Raw genomic sequence first — 19,223 nt, 5'->3', positions numbered from 1 at the left:
ATGAAATATGTAATACATATCTACATCTATATATTCTTATGGATAGATATGTATTTACTTCTACTTAAATATATATGGAGTTGCATAGTTCTAAAATTGTATTTATTTAGTTCTGGATCTGAAATTCTTTAGAGAGGGATATTGATGTTTCTGTATTTGTATATGGGTTGTACAATTGTAGTAATAGGTAAAAAATTTAATTGTTATACTTCAATTCATATTTGTGTACAGTGAGTTGTACAGAGTTGCAATAAAATATTTTTTTTAACTGAAGTTGGTATTTGTATATATTTACAAAGCACAATTCTCGCAAAAAAATTACATTTTAAACTTAAATTGATATTTGCATGTTTATACATTGGCAGCACAAGTGTAGCAATTTAAAACAAATTTCATTTTTAAACTTAAGGTTTTTTGCATATTTGTGCATTACTACTGCAGGTGTAACTATTTGCAAGAAATGCAGTGTTTCTATTGAAAGAAGTGTAGATTTGTGCTGCCCAAAGCCAGGAGCAGATGGAAATGCTGCAGGATTGGGCCATGGCCAGCACATGCCCCACCTGCACTCAGGCTGGGCACGGGCAGCGCAGGTTTGGGATGGCAGCAGAGCCACACGTTGGCTCAGCACTGGCTGCCAAGGCCTGCTGAGAAAACTCCGGGACTCCACTGAGAGAAGAACTCCAAGCAGGAGCCACCTGGAGAGGACAAATCCACCCCCCATCCCACGGGCAGCTCTTTAGGAAGAGCTCCAAGTGTCCCCCTGAAGCTCATCCCAGAGCCCAGAAGCCAACAGGGATCCTGAGCCAGCTCCGCTGCCTTTGGCAGCACTTGGGCAAATGAGCTGCAGCAAGGGGGAGGCAGCAGTGACTGGGACTGCTGCAGGCTGGGGATGAAGGAAGGGCCACGGACACAAGTGCTGAGATGCTCCAAAATCCAGAAGGAGGCTGGAGAACTGGGAAGGAACAAGTTCTGAAGGCACTGAAACAATGGAAACCCCTTGTGTGAAGTTCCCTGAAGGAACTCCCAAGGACACGGATGCTATAATGAGTAGTACCAGAAGACACAAATGCAGTAACACCAGGAGATGGTCTGTATGACCCACAGGCAATGGCTTAGAAAAAGACCAAGTCTATATTTTATATCTTCTGTTTATTATAGTATCTATATTAAAATATATAATATGTAGTATATAGATGATGAATTACATTTATCATAAATTCATATGTGTTGTGTGATACATTTTGATATGTTTTGATAAATATTTTTATTTCATACAGTTTTGATATATTCCTCCAGCCTGGAGAGTGAAGATGTACAGCAGTCCAAAACCTTCTGCCCACACAGCAGTCAGCCCCGGCTGTGTGCATGCACACCCACCCACTGTCCTTGCTCTCCTCAGCACTTCAGGGCTGCTGTTTGCACAGAACTGGGATGAATTTAACTCAACAGAGCCACGAGTGGGCTGTCCAGCTTGTCATGAACACTCATGTGGCAAGGAACAACACAGAGCTCTTAAACCACATTATCACATGTCCTTTCATTCCTGCTGGGCACTGAGGAACTCTCAAAAGCACCAAAGACACAGAAAAGAGGTGAAAAAACTGGTATCATGCTACTGCTGGTATCCTCATGGAGGAAAATCTGTTGGGTTTCTTAAGGTTGTAGTTTTCCAAAAACTAGGAAAAAATCCTACTGCTCAGCACCAGTAGCTCAATTGTGAATGATTTTCTTGACTTGGCAAAGCTAGGATGTCAACAGTGGACTCCGTCCTTGGTTCAAATCACCTGCCCTCACCTGCAGACAAAAGCACCACCACCAGCAGAAGCTACATCACTCAATTTTCTCAAAAAGCTGGGTAACATTTTTGAGAAGAAAGAAAAACATGTCAGACTCTGTGGATTCATGACAGGACTCTGTGAAACAGTTGCAAAGCAAAGGGCAGCAGCTTCTCTCTGGGACACTCCTTGTGCTCCAGGGCAGCCGGGCTGTCCCAGCTGCCCAGGACCCGGCGCTGCGTGAGCTCTGCAGAGCTGCACAGCGGGGAGGCAGCTTCGGGCACCTCAGCCCCTGGCCAGGAGTGGCTTCTTGCTCTGGAGGGCTCCCTGGGGGCAAATGCAGGCTGCTGGCCTTCTGCTCTTGGCCCTAGCCTGGCCTTGCAGGGCTAATCCTGTTCCCTGTGTCACAAAAGTTCCCAGACTGAAATTTGTGCTCCAACATGACAGCCCCAAAGTCTGTGGCGTGTCAGGAAGCTCAGGAATGAACCTGCAGGGCTTGGAAAAGCTGTGCGTCCCCCAGAGCACAAGCAGTTCTCCAACAAGACTTCAAGGCTGAGGGACAAAGCTTCCCCCTTCAGCTCTCCACAGCAGCTCTAGGGAGTCTCTCTCCATTGTGAAATCTCCTTTGTCAGTCTACAGTGACAAGAGCTGGCTGCAGGAGGCATTTGCATTGGAACTCTCCCCAGATGGGGGGAAGAAGAGGTGATTCCTGAGGAAAGAAAAAGGCAACACTGTTTGGGAAAACACCAGCATGAGTTCACTACAACTCCAGGCCAGAAATCCCTTGAATAAAGCAGCATCCATCCATGGGGCAGCACTTTAGCTTTGAAATCAATCTGACAAACCTGCTGCCCCTTCCTGCTGCTGTAGCTGACTCTAAATCACGAGAAATGTGCCAACTCTGCCAAAGACAGGCAGACACGGTGAGATAAAAAGAGCCAGTCTGCTGAAAAGGAGACCAAATGAATGTTTTCTAATGCCCCCTTTTCATCCTTTCCCCAGCCAAGCCAGAGCAATGTCCTTCCTCTCTGTCACCGATGGTGACCCAGGCACGGGATGCACAGTGGGGACAGAGCCCGCAACTGCTCCCAGTGCCTTCGCCACGGGCTTCCATTGCCCTGAAATGCCGTGCCGGGCGCTGCCCTTCCGTGCCGTGCCGTGCCGTGCCGTGCGGAGCCCGGCCAGCGCCGGGAGCCGCCCCGCCCGCGCTGTGCCCGCGGCCCCGGCTCTGCCGCGCTCGTCCCCGCCAAGTCCGGCCCGCGCCGGGGCCGCGCTGGGCGCGAGCGCAGCGCCCCCCTCCGGCCGCGCGCCGCCGGCGCAGCCGCGGCCGTTGCGCCGCGGGCGTTGCGGCCACAGGCGGCGATCGGAGCCATGGCGGAGCTGCCGCTGCCCGCCGGGCTCAGCGCCAGCGCCTTCCCCGCCAAGCTGTGGCGCCTGGTGAACAGCCCCCGCGTCCGCTCCGTGCGCTGGGACAGCCGGGCCCAGGGGCTGCTCGTCCACCGCTCCCTCTTCGAGCGGGAGCTGCTCGGCCCGGGCCCCGCCCCCGGGGGCGGTGGCGCTGGGGCGGGGCCGGTGCCGCGCCCCTTCAGGGCCACGCAGTTCAGCAGCTTTGTGCGGCAGCTCTACCGCTACGGCTTCCGCAGGGTGCCGGGCTGGCTCGGCGCGGCTGCGCCGGGCGATGCCGGGGGCTGGCTGCACTTCAGCAGCCCCTGCTTCCGCCGCGACCGCCCCGACCTTCTGCTCCGCCTCCGGCGCCGGAGCGCGGCCGACAGGCGGCGGCCGGCGGCGGGCCGGGAGGGCCGCAGGCGCCCGCCCTGCGGCTCCCGGCCGCTCCCCGGGCCGCGGCCGCCGCCGGACGGGCGGCACGGGCGCGGCCGCTTCCAGCCGCTGCCCCGGGAGCGGCCGCCGCTGCCGCCCGGGCGCCCGCCCAGCGGCTTCCTGCTGCTGCAGCGGGAGCGGACGCTGCCGGACGGGCGGGAGCTGCGCAGCCCCCGGCCCGGCCGCCTCCAGCAGCGCCCCGGGGAGCGGCCGCTGCTCGCCCGGCGCCCGCCCTGCAGCTTCCACCTGCTGCACCGCGACCGGCCGGTGCCGGCCCGGCGGGAGGGGCCGAGCCGCTTCCAGGAGCTGTACGGGGAGCGGCCGCCGCCCGCCCAGCGGGAGGTGCTGGCGATCCCGCCCTGCGACTTGCTCGGGCTCCACGGGGAGCCGCCGCTGCCGCTCGGGCGGGAGGGACCCCCCAGCCGCTTCCAGGAGCTGTACGGGGGGCAGCTGCCTCCTCTCGACCGGGAGGTGCTCCGGCTCCAGCCCTGCAGCTTCCAGCAGCTGCACAGGGAGCAGCAGCCCCAGCCCCCGGCTTTTGACCCACGAGGTAGGAAAAGAGTTGTAGCCTTGTTTTTCCCAAACATACTTAAAAGTGTCCGTTTGAGGTATTTTTCCACAAGGCTCTGTCATTCTCAGCCAGCAATTGTCAAGCCTATTCGGAAGGGGAACCTAGAAGGCCAAAAAATTCTCTGCCTTTTTTTTCCTGCTTGCTGCCTGTGATGTTTGATCGAAGGCAGCAATAGAGCTCTGTATCCCAGAGCCACATTATGGAGCCTGACCAATGGGTTTGGATTCTTGCAGCCACCCCAGGCACTTCAGCATCCAGTGCTCCACCTGGCACTGCTGGTGCAGCATTAACAGCCTCCAGCTCAGCCCGTAACACACCTGAGGAAGAGCAGTCACCAGCAGTGGATCTTGCCTTTGCTGTGGAGCAAATGATCCGGGAGATCAGGAGATCCCTATCTGAAAGGTCTCCCTCTGCCCAGGTAACTCCATTGGAGGGGAAAGGAAGAGGCTGGGCTTACATGGAGAAGAAGAGAAACTTGCATCCCTGATGTGATTCCAAGAAAATACCAAATGATCTTGAGTTTTCTTTCTTTCCATTGTTCTTTCAAGGGCAATATTAATGCTGTGCCTGAGTCTTCAGGAGGTGAGCCTGTGGACAGAGCTGCAGCAGAGGAAGCCTCATCTGGCACGGAGAGCTGCAGGAACAGTTCCCCAGAGCCCGAGGAGCCTGGTAAGGACAGAGCCCCCCTTGGTTTAGAGAGGTGTGAGATGGCTGCTCCGAGCCTGCCTCTGGCAGCAAGGGAGATGAGCAGAGTTGAGCTCCTGTCTGCAGGGCTGGTGCTTCCTGGTGCCTTTAGCTCAAATCCTGCACGGGCACAACCTCCCCGAGCCCTGCCCTCCACGCTTCTCCAGAGGCTCTGACACTGAGTCCTCTGCTGTGGCAAGGGAGCAGGGAATAAAGCTGACCTTGTGGGAGTTGTGTCACCAAGCTGGATGTCCCAGTTTGGTTCATAACTCAGCCCCACCAGCCTTCAGCTTCAGCCATTTCAGTGGGGACTGAGGTCTCTCTGTCACTGAGACTGTGTTTCAAGCTCAAGACTTTGCTGAGACTTTATCAGGATACTTAAACACTTTACACAGTTCAGTTTTGAACACTTGGAAGGATCCCTGTTCTTTAAAGAGCAGGCTTCAAATTGCCAAGTGAGAGTTTGCCTTTCAGGCCATCTTTTACAGTCCCTTGCAGAAGGACAATTGGTGCTCAAGGAACACGTGCACAAGGGCCAATATTGACTCAGTGTTCCCTTTGCTTTCCAGATCACATGTGACCGACCTCTCCAGGAGGGCTGGCCTGTGTGGCAGGAAGAGACAGAGGGAGAGCCTGGAACATCGGGCAAGTTGAATTCCTCTGTCTCTAGTTATATTTATAGATGTATATAGTTATCTTTGTTTATCTAGGTAGTCGTATTTATAGATTTATGTGATTATATTTATATATATAGATAGAGATCTGTACAGTTAATTTATTTTTGGTTTTACTGGTATATCGTTATAGCTTTAGATATGTTGTTGTAGTCATAGATGTGCACAGTTGCACTTATACCTGTGTATAGTTACATTTACATATATACATTTGTAAATGCCTATTTATATTTGTATATGGGGGTTTAGCTACGTAGATTGATATTTATATACACCTTTTTTTAACCTCTTGCCCTGTTCTGCTTCCTCGCTCACCTCTTGCTTTCCCCCTGTGCCCCCTGTGTCCCCTCTCCCTGGGCTGGGTCCGAGCTGGCGGCCGGGCCGGGCGCAGCAGCAGTTCCAGCCCCGGGTGTCCCTGGAGCGGTGGGAGCTGCCGGTGGCCCCAGGCACTGTCCCCTGAGGAGCTGCTGAAGGACGGTGAGACTGAGGGGGCTGAGGGGGCTGAGGGGGCGGTGGTGCTGAAGGGACGGTGACCCTGAGCTGCTGCTGGGGCTGAGGGCTGTGGGGCAGCCCAGGGCCATGGTGGCACTGAGGTGACAGGCAAGTGGCACAGGCTGAGGGGGTGGCGGGTCTAAGGGGACGGGATGGGTCAGAAGGGACTGAGAGGGGTGAGAGGACTGTGAGGGGCTGGAGAAGCTGAAGGGGGCTGGGGGTTTGGCGAGAGCATGGCGGGGCTGAGGGGATGGAGGGGCCAGCAGGGAGCACAGAGGGCTCCGGGACTGCAGCTCTGCCAGGCCTTGGAACCAATTCCAGAGCCTCCACTTTTGCCACAGCTGCAATGACCACAAGGACAGCTGGAGACTGCCAGGAGCCAGCAGGGAGAAGCCGAGGGCCAGCAGCAGGAGCAGTGAGCGGGGCCCTGCTGCTGCCAGCCTGGAGAGAGCCCGGGTGAGGCCCCAGGGCCGGGGAGGCAGGGTGGGGCTGAGGCTGGCGTGGGCTGTGGCCGTGGGCCCTGCCCGTGCTGGGGCTGCTCAGTGCAGCTGCCCCGGCTGGCACAGGGGCTGTCCTTGGGCAAGGCAGCTGTGCCGGCAGGGCCCGGGAGCTGTGCCGGCTCTGCCGGGCTGCCGGGGCTGCGGGACGGTCCCGCCGCGGCTGCGCTCACCACAGCCCGGCCCGCTCGGCTGCTTTCTCTTTCTAACCCTCCTGGGGAGGCTCTGACATTTCCTCTTCCCTGATGGAAGTGCAGCTGCTGCCAAGGGAAATGTCCCCATACTGACTCAGTGTTTCCTTTCCTTCCCAGATGTGCCATCTGCTGTCCCTGGCCAGGAGATCTTCCAAACTTCATCTGCAGGCTCAGAAGAACCGGTGTCCTTTGGCCACCCTCAGTTCCCTCTGAAGATGGGATCACCTGCAGAGCAGAGGGGACCAGCTGCAGCTCCAGGCCCAGCTCTTGCCGGTCACAGCTGAGCCTGTGGCAAGCTCCAGGAGCTGCTGCCATCTCCCTCCCTGTTGGTAGCTCACTCCCTCCAGTCCCCAGGCCCTGCCCATCCACCTTTTTCCCTCCCAGCTCACCCCTTCGCTTTGCCTTCCCTTATTTATTAAACAGTTTGGCTTTTTCATTTGACTCGTGGATCTGTCCATGGAGCTGAAGCAGCACAAATTCTGAGCCTGGGGACACGCAGGGCCCTACTGCCGTTCTCTTCTACGCCGTCATCTGTGCACGGGCAGGAAGGAACAAGGGTAGCTCAGGCTACAAAGGTCCCTGTCCTGCTGCTCCAGTTGCACAGCACTGTGGACTTAAAGGTGGTGCTGAGCACGCTGAGGGGAACAAGGACCCTGGGTTTTAGAAAAGCCAGCTTGAGTATGCTCTTCCATGGCAAGCATCCACCAAGGGCAGAGGAGCTTGCGATGCTGGAAGTTCTCACCAAGAGCTTCCTGAAAGTACAGCAATGCTCCATGCATACACAGGGACAGGAAGAGGGCAGAACCAGAGACCATGGTGGCCTAACAGTGAGCTCTGGGTGTGACTCAAAGCAAATGAAGCAGCAGCAGAGGCGCGAGCGTCCCAGTGGCCGCAGCGCTGTCAGGCAGTGCCTGCAGGCTGGGTGCGCTTCTGGCAGCTCTGCTCTCCCCACAAGTGAGGAATTGCAGCCCCTGCCTCAGGCCCAGTCAGAAAGCCAACCAAGTGAGACCAGAGGCAGGGGACCTTCCCAGCTCTCTTGGGCATGGCTGCAAAACAGCCACTGCGTCTTCCTGTGCCCGTGTTTGGGGTGTGCTGAGCCCAGAGCCGGCCAGCTTGTGCTCTGCTGTGCCAGGAGCGCTCTGGGCGGGCAGAAGTGCTGTGTGCACAGCGGAGCGTCCTGCAAGGGGCTGACCAGAGCCTCCTGCGGGAACAGGGCTCCGCTCCCTGGCTGGGAACAGCCTGCTTTTGCTGCCCTGAGCGCAGGCAGGAGTTCAGGCACGTGCAGAGGCAGAGGGCAGCTCGTGTTTGTAGGGGCCCGGGGCTGCGCGCCCAAAGCGACGCGTGGGCGTGGGGAAGGAAGTGACACAGAGCTGGGGGAGGGAAGATGAGCTCGAGCTGGAGTGCCTGTGCTGCAAGGAGCAGAAGGAATTCAGCCTTGCCAGGGTTTCTGACATTTGTGTTGGTGTTCCCTGGGAAATGCTGACATTTGGGGAAGTGCCTTTGGAGGAGAGGAGCTTGATTCTCAAGGCAACTGCTTCCCCAGGAGCCCCCAGTGAGGTAGGTGCAATTACAATCTGCACCCCAGCTCATGCTCAGTATTTACTACAATCTTAAATAACAATAAAGTCAAACACAACAGATGACTGATGTTCCTACCTTCTGCTTCCCAAACACAGCCAAGGGTGGCAGCAGCTACAGCTCCATTCTCCTGAGCTCACAGCGCAGCACAGCTGCTCCAGCCACACCAGCACGGGACTGGCCGCAGGTTGTACAGCCCGTGCCTGAGCCAGGATCAAAGCGCGTTTCCTCTCAGGTAATGGGAGCCCCGCGCTCTTCCACAGGAGAATGAATGTCAAGAATGCCAGAGCAAATTGAAGTCTCTTGAGCCTGGTGAAGGTGAAATCTGCTTCTGTCCTTGTATAGAGCTATGGGTTTGTTTACATGGCTTCTCCTTCCCTTTTCTGCCTGGCTTTCTCACCTGCAGTTTTCCATAGAAAAGTGAAGCCATAGGTGGAATAAATAGACTCCACAACCTGATGTAGTTATGAAGTGGGTCTGTATTGTCAGCACCGGGCACAAGTGAGATAGCTCTCCTGAAAACTTGTGCCCTGAGCCCTGGTTTGAGCCCCATCTTTTATTCACAAAGGTGCTCCATATACATGACATTCAACCCCTGGCCCTGCCTGTCCTCGCCTGGCATGATAATTAGATCCATGCCCTTCTGAGCATGCCTTGTTCATGGTGGGGGTGACATAGGAGTCTTTGGTGGTCTCTGAGGCTGAAGATTGTGGTCATCCGTATGGCTGAACTTTTCAACTTTTCTCCTTTGTGCGTGTGCTTTGGTCCCTTGGTGCTTATGTGAGTACGTCTCTCAGTCTTGATGAGCTTGGAGAGAGAGAGGAGCCCTTTATCTGGGTTTCTGCATCCTTGGTCTTCTCCCAGTATTGTTCTTTATGCAAGAAGCTTCTAAAATTGGCGTTTTTCTATTCTATAGAAAACCTCTATAGACAGAGGTTTCTTAAGTAAATGGTTAAAATTCAACACATAATTCTGCAAGCTAAAATTTAAATGCTTAATTCATATTGCTAACTCAAGGGAGTTCCAAAAATCTCTCTTTCAAAAGCAACAAACCTTTGAAAGGTTCAACCTCAACATAACTGTGATCCTCAATCAATACCTCCATCTTCCACTTGCTTAAACTCTCTTTGTCCTGGGCACTCTGTATGGCCTTTTTCCTGGAAGCTCTCTGGCTGTCTTGAATGCTTATGGAGTAAAACGTAATCCCTGATCTATTTTCAACTCTCTGCACAGACAGAGACTGCTGGAAGGGAGGTAGGACTGGTATTGGGGACCTGGCAGCTTGTCCAGGAAACAAAATGATTGAAATTATGGCAATGTGGACAAGGCATGCAAGTCCAGGTGGTAAGCTCAAACATGCAAGTACTTGCAGTTTCCCCTCAGTACTTGACAGTTTAGGGGTATGGTCTCTTCTTATTTCTGTCTCTTAATCCTCAATCCTTGCCACACTCCTTCAACATCTTTTGCATTGTGATCTTCCATGTTTTCTCCCTCCCTTCTTCTTTCTGTGACTTTCTGTACACGACAGACAATCTGTCATACACTGTCAGCTTGCTCAGTCACCCGAGCAGTGATAATGATGGTGTAGAAATTGTAGTGGCACAGTAGGCAAACGTGTCATGCTTCTGTGTGCCCTCTGCAGGCAAAGCTGCTTCCCAAAGCTTCAGTCAAACTTGGAACAAAGGCTTGTCACCACTGCTTTGTTGTGGTTTATGCATTGATGGAGCAACACTTCTGTCTCAGCCCGCTTAAGCCACTGCAAAGCTGGAATTGTTGCTTTAGCAGCAGATGTGATGGCAGGGCTCTTACTGCTCCATAGTAAGAACTCTGCAGTTCTTCTAGAAGAGGTTTGTGATCTTTGTGCAATAAGAGCGATGCCTTAAACTGCTGCAGTGCAAGTCATGCACTCATGAGATGTGTTTTCAGACACAGGTATTTCTATATATGCCTAGTGAGTGGCCTCCTGGGGAGCAGGGACAAACGAGGAAGGAAAGTGGGCTGATAAAACATGCTTCTGCTTCAAAAAAAAGCCATGACTTCCCTTCACAGAGAAGGATATAAAATTTTTCTTGATTGGCCTGAAGGGAATAAACAAGTCTCTCTATGTCCTGATCTTTTACTAGTCTGAAATTGTTCAGAAAGGTTGTAATTTTTTTTTTTTTTTTTTTTTTTTTTTGGGTTGGGGGTTGGGGTCTGCATTTCAAGCCTGTTCTCCCAGCAGTCAGGGCCCTGCACAGCTGCTGTGGGTGGGGCAGGTGCTCAGGTAATTACCAACAGGTGCTTGGTAATTACTAACAGCCAGGTGAGAAGTTGGCTTGTGCCTGGTTGAGGGCTTGAGGACTGTGGTGAGAGAAGGGCCAGGGAGTGGAGTGGAAAATACTATTTACACAAGCAGGTATAGGTGGATGTCTGGGGTGTAGGTGGGATTTAACTGGTTTTGGTACTGCATTTATGAAGAATTGAACATTTAACTCTGAGATAGGACTATTTAGTTGCTACTCTAAATGCTGGGTTTACTGACATGGAATGTAGTTTCTTTGTATTTTGCTCTGAGAGTGTCTCAACAACATTGAAGTCCAATTACAGTCGTCATAAACACAAGTTAATATCTTACTTTTTGTTGCAAACAGAAGCTGAAAGGCCCAATGGATCTTGCATTCAGTAATGTACACATTTATAAAAGAAGTGGCTCTCTCCTGTTCCTGTGGCTGGCTGGTCTCTTCAGGCTAGAAGAACATTTCTGGGAGCATTTTCTTGCTGCTCCAATATCTCTATGCCCTTGGAACCTGATGCAAATACTGCATGTTTCTAAAATTATCTCTAGGCCCTTCCATTTTCTACTTTGCACCTGTCACCTAGGGGAGAAACCAGTCTGATAAGGTTTTATTTTTTGTAGGCCTCTCAAATTGCAGCCCATTGTATTTAGCTGCAAAATCCTAAATCATGCTATCAGGATACCTGAAATGGACACTGGTAGAGAGTAAAAAAACAATGCCTGATACAGATGCTATCAACTATTTTTAGTTCCTGACAGTCCAGTATTGCCCTTACCCAAGGACTGTTCTTGTTTTTTTCTCTTTTTCTCAGTTCTCAGTTCTGTGATGGCTGAGAAACAAAAATCCCAAGTAAGGGTATCCAGAGTAGATGGACATGATGAGAATTCGGGGCAAATTTGACCATACACTGATCTGTAGGATTGCCCTCCTCCATGGAAGACTGTAGTGGTGTGATTGCAATCATTTCTGCTGGTCAGTGTTTTTAGTGTTAACACAGCTCCCCAGGGAGCCAGCCAGATTTTATGACTCTCTTTGGAACTGAAGGAAAAAGAGAAGAAAATGTGTCTGTGGTGTTTTCCTGCAGCAGTTCCACATGCTATTTGTGGCATGTAACAATTAGCTTCCACACCTAGGAACTGCTTGTGCTGCAGTCTTAAGTGTGCTAGCTGTGAGAGCTGCTTCTGGAGAAAGGTGATTTCTATTACTGCTGTGTAAATTCTTCCTCCAGAATGAGAACAACCCAACAACTTCCTAGTTGCTTCCAGATGGTTGCATAAGGGTTTGTATTTGTACCCCTGTTCTTGGATGTTTGAATTCTGTAGTCAAGCTACCCAAAAGGTCCAAGAGCTGTATCCAAGCAAGGGTGTGTTTGGATGGTGGTCTGGGACAGAGAGTATTCTCCTCTGTAGTTAAAACTGGCCAAGTTTAAGCTTTTTAATTGACAGGCATTTTTAACTGGAAAAATAACAGTTTTTGAAAGAGAGAGTTTTGAAATCCCCATAGTACATAATGTAAACCTAGAGCATATTTTACAAGCTCACTTTGGGAACTGCTTGCAATTCAATGTTGCCTCCTGAGGTCTCTCAAGTTGTGGGTGTCTTAAAGAAGAAGAGAAATAGGAATTTACGAGAGTGGAAACAGAACTCCAGAACTTTTCACTACACCCGTCCTGTACCGAAGTGGCTGTTGTGAAAAATACAGCCAGCCCCATGAAACTTAGCAGTGTGAAGAGACTGCTGCACAGCATCAGCTGAACTTCAGTGTGTCTGAGCCAGTACTGCTGGCACAAATGCTGCCAGCATTATCTCTGCACCCTGGGACACTTCCCAGTTCCTGTGCCTTGACACTGCTTTCCCATGGGGCTGGGGAAGGCGTTTGGCTCTATGAACTGGCTGGTGCTGTGAAACAGGTCCATTTTTGCAGATGAGGTGATGGTGTGCACGTGTCCACATGTCTCCCTGCCTTAGTGCCCTTTGTGAGCTTCTTACTTGAGCTGGGATTTGTGGAGTGGTTAAAGCTTGCTGCCTTTTATTTCTTTGCTCCTATTCAGAGAAATGAGTTGTTGAAGTCCCTGAAATGTTCTGTTTTCATCCTTATGCAAGACAGTGAGGAATGCGTTCTTTTCATCCCTTAGGTAATTCTTTGCTTTATTATTGCATGCAGTGAGATAGGATTAGTGTGGGTTACAAGCAGTAAGAGAATATGGAATCAGACAACAATAAGCACAAGTGCAAAAGGTAAAAATAGTCTCAGGAATTAACCTAGTAGTTTGAGATTTCTATGAATATATAAAACACTTGCAACAATGCTTAAATCTCTTTTTCTTTCTGATAAAAAATGTATTTTCAAGTATTTTGCATACGGGATTCCCCTGGGATGTAAGAACTCGAAGCATTTCAAGTCTGCAGCTTCAGGAATGAAATAAACTTTTGACTCAAGTTGTCAACCTGAATAAACTCTGAACTACCCCACAGCAATTGCAAGTTATAGCTAATAATGATGGAATAAAACCACAATTGCTCTTTTTCCTCTTAGCATTTTCTCCCTGGTCCTATAAAGATTGGGTTTGTGCCTTGTTCCTTAGTTTGGTTTCCAAACCATTCCATGTCCTCAATAGATCTGGAGAACTGCCTCATGCGTAGGTCTGAAGAATCAGTTTTGAATCTAGGAAATTAAAGGAAGAATTGCACTTCATAAGCTTGGGCTTCTGGATTGAAAGCTTTAGATCATTCAAGCAGACATTGCTGAGTGTTCAACCTGGTCTGGCAGGCTCCTCTCTCTGAAAGGTGGGCAACTGAAACCTCTGTGTTTGCACAGAAAGGCAAGTTATAGGATAGCTGGGAATTGGCTCTGGCCAGCTGGTGTCCCAGGTGTCATCTTTAATAGTTGTTTTCTTATGTTATTAGTAACCAGGCCATTAGGCCAAGCACCTGTATTGTTTGGGTTTTTGGTTGTTTGTTTTTTTTTTTTTTTTTTTTTTTTTTATAATTTTTAAAAATTATTTGAGGGTTGGTCTGTTTGGTTTTGCTTCTGTTTGCTTGTTTTAGTTTTGGCTAGCTGCGTTGGCAGGTGGCTGTGAGTGCACTGTAGTACCCCCAGCGGCTGCCCAGCTCTGCTCTATTATGTTTCTTTTTCTTAGCCAGGTCTCATAAGCCCTCAAAAGAAATATAATACAGCCAAGGACAGCTTATGTATTACTTTGGGGGCATAAAATTAGCAGGATGACTTCTGCAGCAGTGTTAGAAACAAAAAGGTTTAATAAAAGGCATAATAACAAAGAGAAAAACTCGAGCCAGGTGCAGAGGTCTGCTCCTGGTAAAAACACCTCACAAAAGCACTTAGCTCTTTTCTCTTCTTTTTCTCCCTGATGGATCAAGCAGGACTTTTTGGCTTCTATCCAATTAGATGTCCTCAAGTATTTGGTGAAGTCCCTGAGGTCCCATGAGGTGGCTTTTCACCTAATCCTTGAGAGAAACTTTTGGCCTTCTTTCCTTTTTTCGGGGACAAAGGCTAGTTTTGCCACTCTGCCATTAGGGTGCACACTCCTACAGACATGGCTCTGTTTTCTTTCTTGCTCTCTTACCTCTGTGGCACTCAAAGCCATACTTGCTATTGTAGTCATTAGCTACAAGGTCCTGCTAGGATGGTTGACTAATTCAGGAACAAACAGCCATGCTGCCATACCAGGGACACTGCTCTGGAAATGGGCAGAAAGAGAAACCATTCAATGTTTTTCACTTTAGAAATGTTCCATTGCAGCTTTATCTGCAGCAGAGTTACATTTACTGTACTGTCCAATACAATTCCATGTGTCCAGAGCTAACTTTAATCACATAACTTAGGAGTGTCCAGCTGTAAATCTCACAGCCATGGGATCAAAAGTCCTTTCCACTTCTGGTTAAGTGGCTCTCCTTTCTGGGTCTGGATGTACACCCAGTCTCCTGAGTAGTGAGGACATTCTTGAACATTCAGGCTTATTAGTGAGACCAAAACAACAAACTTGCATGATGATAAAAGCATTTCCTCCTAAGGGTTACAGATGCTCTAGCAGCAGCATTTCGGCCTCCAGCCTCTGGTGGCAGACAAGGCTCAATAGCCAGGGCTGCCAGAAGGAGGCAGGGCAGGAGCAGTTTGCAAAGCTTCCTTAAGAATCCGGGGAAACCGAATCCCCATTTAATCCCCATTTTCTTTCCAGAGAGCATCTTGGGATATTTCAATCCACCACCTTCTCTCAACAACCATAACTTTTTGGAGGTGATGCCAAGATTTTGTTTTCTCAGTTTTGATCCTTAAATGCTGAAATAACTTACAACAACACAGACGAAGGTCAATGGGCTTCAGCTCTTTCTCATGCATTGCTTGGGGTTCTCTCCCCTGCAAGGGGTCCAAACTTGTCACATCACAGGTTGTTCCCCGGGCAAAAGACTAGGAATTTTCACCATGTGCTTCCTTCTCCAAAAGTTCTATTTCATTCCCCCAAATCCAAATTCGCAAAACATTCTCCATTTCCCTTTCTTTGCAATCATTGCTTATTTTCCCGTGTCGTTCAACCACTTCTGTTGCAGAATGAGGTAGCACTGCCAGACACTGCATCCTGATAAGCGAATTCCTTCTTTATCAGTGAGCAGGGCTTGGGATGAGGAGGGAAGAAGATTGGCTTTGCAGAGCCGAACCTCTCCTCCAGGGAGCAGAGGAAGGTGACATCATCTTCGGGGCATCCTACCTCTGTATTTTATAGGGGCTGGCGGAGTTTAGAGTGAGGGGCGGGGTTGGACTTTGAGGCATTAAAGCCCTCCCAAGGGCTGCAGGGCTGACCTTGCAGTCAGGAACGCCCTGCTGTTCCTGGAGTCTGGAAAACACTGCTTCCAGACCTTCCCCAGCACTGTTAAATTGCAACTCTAAACCTCTCTGGCTTTGGAGGAACATGTTTAACTGATTTCTCATGGTTTGGGGGCTGGCTTCACCCTGGCATTCAATTCCTGCTCTGGCCTCAGGCTGGCTATTGTTTCAGGTTCTGAGGCAATTTGCAGCTGATGGGCACCATACAGCTCTGAGTCAAACCTCCATGCATATGGATACCACGCATGGTCCTTTACTGGGAGTTTTTAATTTTCTTCTACCAAATTTCATGTTTCTCCACAAGTAACTGTGGATGGTGCTAGTTCCTCTCCATCCCCATCTCTCTTTAGGGCTGGACAAGCTTTCTATATAAGCTTTTAGCAAGTGCGTCAGTGGAGAGCAGTTCAGATCAGTTTCTGCGTGGGATTCCATTACTTTTCTGCCAGAAAAGAGCAGCTTTGACTGAAAATTTATTTCTCCTTTGTTATGTCATGAACAGTTAATGCTGTATAAAAGGCCCAAGTCACCTCAAGAGTACCTGGCTTGCTGTGCCAATTAAAATGCAAGCATCCAAAAATGTTGCTCTGTGAGACACTTTAAAGGGACTTCAACTTGTTCATGTACTCTAAGTTAGAAAAGCAGGAGAAATACCGACGAGATGTTCTCAAGAGTTCGGAATAACATAAAAACCCTTGACTGGCAACGTTTGAAAATCAGAGAACTTTAAAGGCAAAAATAATTTAGAGCAGGATTCAATCAACATAAAACATTCCATGAAGGATTAACTTAGCCCATTTAACTTATAATCTCTGCAAGTTAATTTACATTTAGATTATTAAACCTGTTAGATTTTAAATTATTCAAAACTCTGAGAGGAGGGAAAAGGGAGAAGAAAGAGAAAGAGAGAATGACAGAAAAGAACCAACATAGCTATCACTCCAGGTTCCAGTGGTGTTCAGCTGATAGAAATTCCAAGAGGAGGTAGGGTCAAGACATGTGGTGGCCACATATCCCAAGGTAAATAGCCTTTGGCTCTCCTGGGGCCTTCCCCCACATGGGGCTCCCACTCACTTGGCCATTTAGGAGCTGGGTTAGGGGCTCCAGACACAGGTGTGGAGCATTGCCTCTGGTGTGCCAGGGATCAGCGGCCACTGCTGTGCTGGGATACAGGCCTGGGGGTGTGGGGCGTGCTGAGTGGGGCATCGCCTCACCAGAGCAAGGCTTCATCTGCCCCTTTCCCTACATACAAGCCCCTGAAGTGTTGAGCCAGCACTCTCTTCTAGTCCCTCACAGCAAGGTGTCCAGGTTCCTGTGCTTCTTGGCTGTCAAGACTCCACAGATTTGCAACTGGATCTTAAGAAACTTGGACATCTATTCCTTCCAAAAGCGGCTGCATGAGGGTTGTTTATACTTTCTAAGGCATTCCCTCCATTCTATGTCCTCTTCTTGAGGTGGTCCTTGTAAAGCCTCTCCTCTCTCCCCTTCTCCATGACAATGGAAAGGGACAATGGAGAAAACAATCGATGAGAGGTTAAAACTATTAGAGTTACAGTGTAGTGAGGAAATAAAAAGCAGTGCACAACAATAAGAAGAAAATTGTGCAAAAGGGGTACTGGCTTATGCAACAAAGGTGAAGTGTCACATGGGGCTGCTGAAACAAAGACAGGATGGCGAGGGCTTACAGAATGGTTCTGATGGTAGATGGGGGCTGCTGGTGCTGCCTGGAGCAGCTGTGCACCTGCAGTGGCAGTTTCCCGCTCCCTCTCTGCAGCAGGGATGGTGGCAGTGGTGATGGTGATGGGTGTCTCTCTGTCCCTGCAGAGCTCTGTTTGGCACTGCCGCTGCCATCAGTCTGCCACGCTGGGCATGTGTGTGGGAATGGGATCTGCCGCTTCGCTGCCTCTTCCTACCACCCTGCTGGGCTCCACTTGGCTTGGCTGGACTCACTTGGGATCAGTGTCACCACTGTGGCTTGCCTTGTTCTGCTGGAGCAGAAAAACAGTCCCACATGCCACCCTGGCCCTGATGGTTTCAGCTGTGTGTCAGAGCTGTCATTTCCATGCCACCCATCTCAGCCCCATCTCCTAACAAATACTGTGGAAGGACAAAAATGGGGGAAAAATGGGGTGGTGCTTTGGTCCCAAGGCCTCCCTGCTAGAGTGAGTCAGACAGAACAATCCTCCTTGCATTCTCTGTCATGGCATTTCCCTGCTGAAATCACACCCATGGCTATGATGTAAAATGTTTTGAATATATAGTATTCAATAATATAATATACATACATACATATATACATACATATATATATATAGAAAGATCCATGACCATGTCTCTGTACCTAGGAGAAACCACTAAATGTAATTAAAGCAGTGCTTCTTCTCCTTGTTTTCTGATTTCTAGAACAAAGGAATAAGCCTTCTGGTTTTTGCTCAGCAGAAATAGTGGCCAAAGACCACTAATGTGGTTCCTCACATCCTGGTCCCTTCTCAGTGCTCAGCTTCTCAGTGTGGGCTCCAGGGGCTCAGTGTGTTTCTACTCTTAGATGCCTTGAGCAACAGGTGATGGACTAGGAGGGCTTTGTGTGTTGCTTTGTAACAGAGGAGAACTTTGCAGGCTTTTTTTGGCATTAGGTGTAGAGAAGGTCTGGTTCTGTGCATGAATTCACAATCCAGCCTAGGGCGGCCGCTATTGTGATGTCAGCGGCCGCATCCCGGCGTTGTCAAGGCAAAGTTGTTGTGCCGAGGCCTGGAAGGGCTCAGTGTGCAGAGCAGCTCTGTGGCACTCTCACTGCGGGCAGAACCTGCTGATCGACGAGGTCTCTGCCAGCAGGACTCTCAGTATTTTTGCTTTTCCCCACAGGCGTTGTCTGCTGCAGACTTGAGCAGCGCTGCTCAAGCCATGGAGGGAGTGTGTGCTGCAGTTTGCACAGCTTTTTCCGTGGCTTATTCTGGGTACTTTCTCACCCACCTGGCACGTAAGTAGATATTGCAGCATATGGAAACCAAAGTGCCACCAGGAGGCCTTTGGTTGGGTAAAGCCACTGTCAACAGCTCCAGCCAAGAAGGAGGTGTCTCTAGCCAGCAGGGAGCGGGCAGCATTTGTAATGTGGCCTGCAGGGGCTCCGCTTCTCCCGTGGCACAGCATGTGGTAATGGAGTCTGCAGTCCCCTCAGTTTGCTGGCTCAAGGAAGACAACTTCCAAGATAGGAAGAGTGGGAGAGCTTGTCAGGAGTCCTTGTAAAAGCTGTGCACTGCTCTCCAGGACTGAGGGAATGTCCCTCAGTTCAAGTCTTCTCTGCATTCCCTCATCCCAGCATGTGCCTGTGGAACTTGACACTTCCTGCACATTAAAAGAGCCATTTGTTCTGTAAAGAAATTACAGAATCAGCTCGGAAAAGGCCTCTGAGATAGACATTTCAGAGGAGTTCTTGTATGCTCCTGAACACAGGAGCTGTTCCCGTGCTGTGTCACAATAGAACTGCCACCATGGCTAAGGGGCACTTGGGTGAAGCTTTTCTGGGGAAAGGTTTTCAGTGGGCTCATGGCAATTGCTGCATGCAATCTCCTGAGAAAACTGAAGCACAGGAAAAGGAGGAGCTGTAGCTCCTGCTGGGTGGGGCAGAAGCACTGACTGTTACAGAACCACTGGGACTTTCTCAGTCCCAGGTTTCTATGGGTTGAGTGGCCAAAGAGGACAAAAGGTAGACATCAGGCAGTATTTTGTGCTGTTGACGTGCTTGCTGTGTGACACAGGGGTTGCAGCTGGAGTGATGTAGTGAAAGCAGAATGCTCTGTCTTTGGGTTGACTTTTTGGTGGGCTTGCCCA

At 50.1% G+C, this 19,223-nt stretch overlaps 1 protein-coding gene and 2 long non-coding RNA genes across 5 annotated transcripts; 2 read left to right on the top strand and 1 right to left on the bottom strand.

Moving 5' to 3' along the window:
* Positions 1 to 3,146: 3,146 nt before the first annotated feature.
* Positions 3,147 to 3,602, top strand: LOC135291220 (heat shock factor protein 5-like; the record flags this gene model as incomplete). The annotated part of the gene is made up of 1 exon (XM_064405250.1): positions 3,147 to 3,602. A coding segment is annotated over exon 1 (456 nt), but the record flags the coding sequence as incomplete, so codon positions are not given.
* A 323-nt stretch (positions 3,603 to 3,925) lies between these two features.
* LOC135289904 (uncharacterized) lies at positions 3,926 to 7,145 on the top strand. 2 transcript variants are annotated; one of them, XR_010352636.1, is made up of 6 exons: positions 3,926 to 4,143; positions 4,398 to 4,582; positions 4,713 to 4,833; positions 5,418 to 5,999; positions 6,356 to 6,470; positions 6,823 to 7,144. It is a non-coding gene; the product is annotated as an uncharacterized LOC135289904 (long non-coding RNA). The 2 variants fall into 2 exon arrangements; XR_010352635.1 differs by lacking the exon at positions 3,926 to 4,143 and having other exon boundaries at positions 4,153 to 4,582; positions 6,823 to 7,145.
* Positions 7,146 to 12,447: 5,302 nt separating this feature from the next.
* On the bottom strand, positions 12,448 to 18,070 carry LOC135291095 (uncharacterized). Of its 2 annotated transcripts, XR_010353963.1 has the most exons (3): positions 17,697 to 18,070; positions 14,143 to 14,256; positions 12,448 to 13,223 (listed from the first exon to the last, which is right to left on the bottom strand). It is a non-coding gene; the product is annotated as an uncharacterized LOC135291095 (long non-coding RNA). The 2 variants fall into 2 exon arrangements; XR_010353962.1 differs by lacking the exon at positions 12,448 to 13,223 and having other exon boundaries at positions 13,794 to 14,256.
* Between the last annotated feature and the right edge of the window lie 1,153 nt (positions 18,071 to 19,223).

Source organism: Passer domesticus, chromosome Z, assembly GCF_036417665.1.
Source record: "Passer domesticus isolate bPasDom1 chromosome Z, bPasDom1.hap1, whole genome shotgun sequence".
In the NCBI taxonomy this organism is placed as follows: Eukaryota; Metazoa; Chordata; class Aves; order Passeriformes; family Passeridae; genus Passer; species Passer domesticus.
This window is presented reverse-complemented; position numbering and strand designations above follow the sequence as displayed.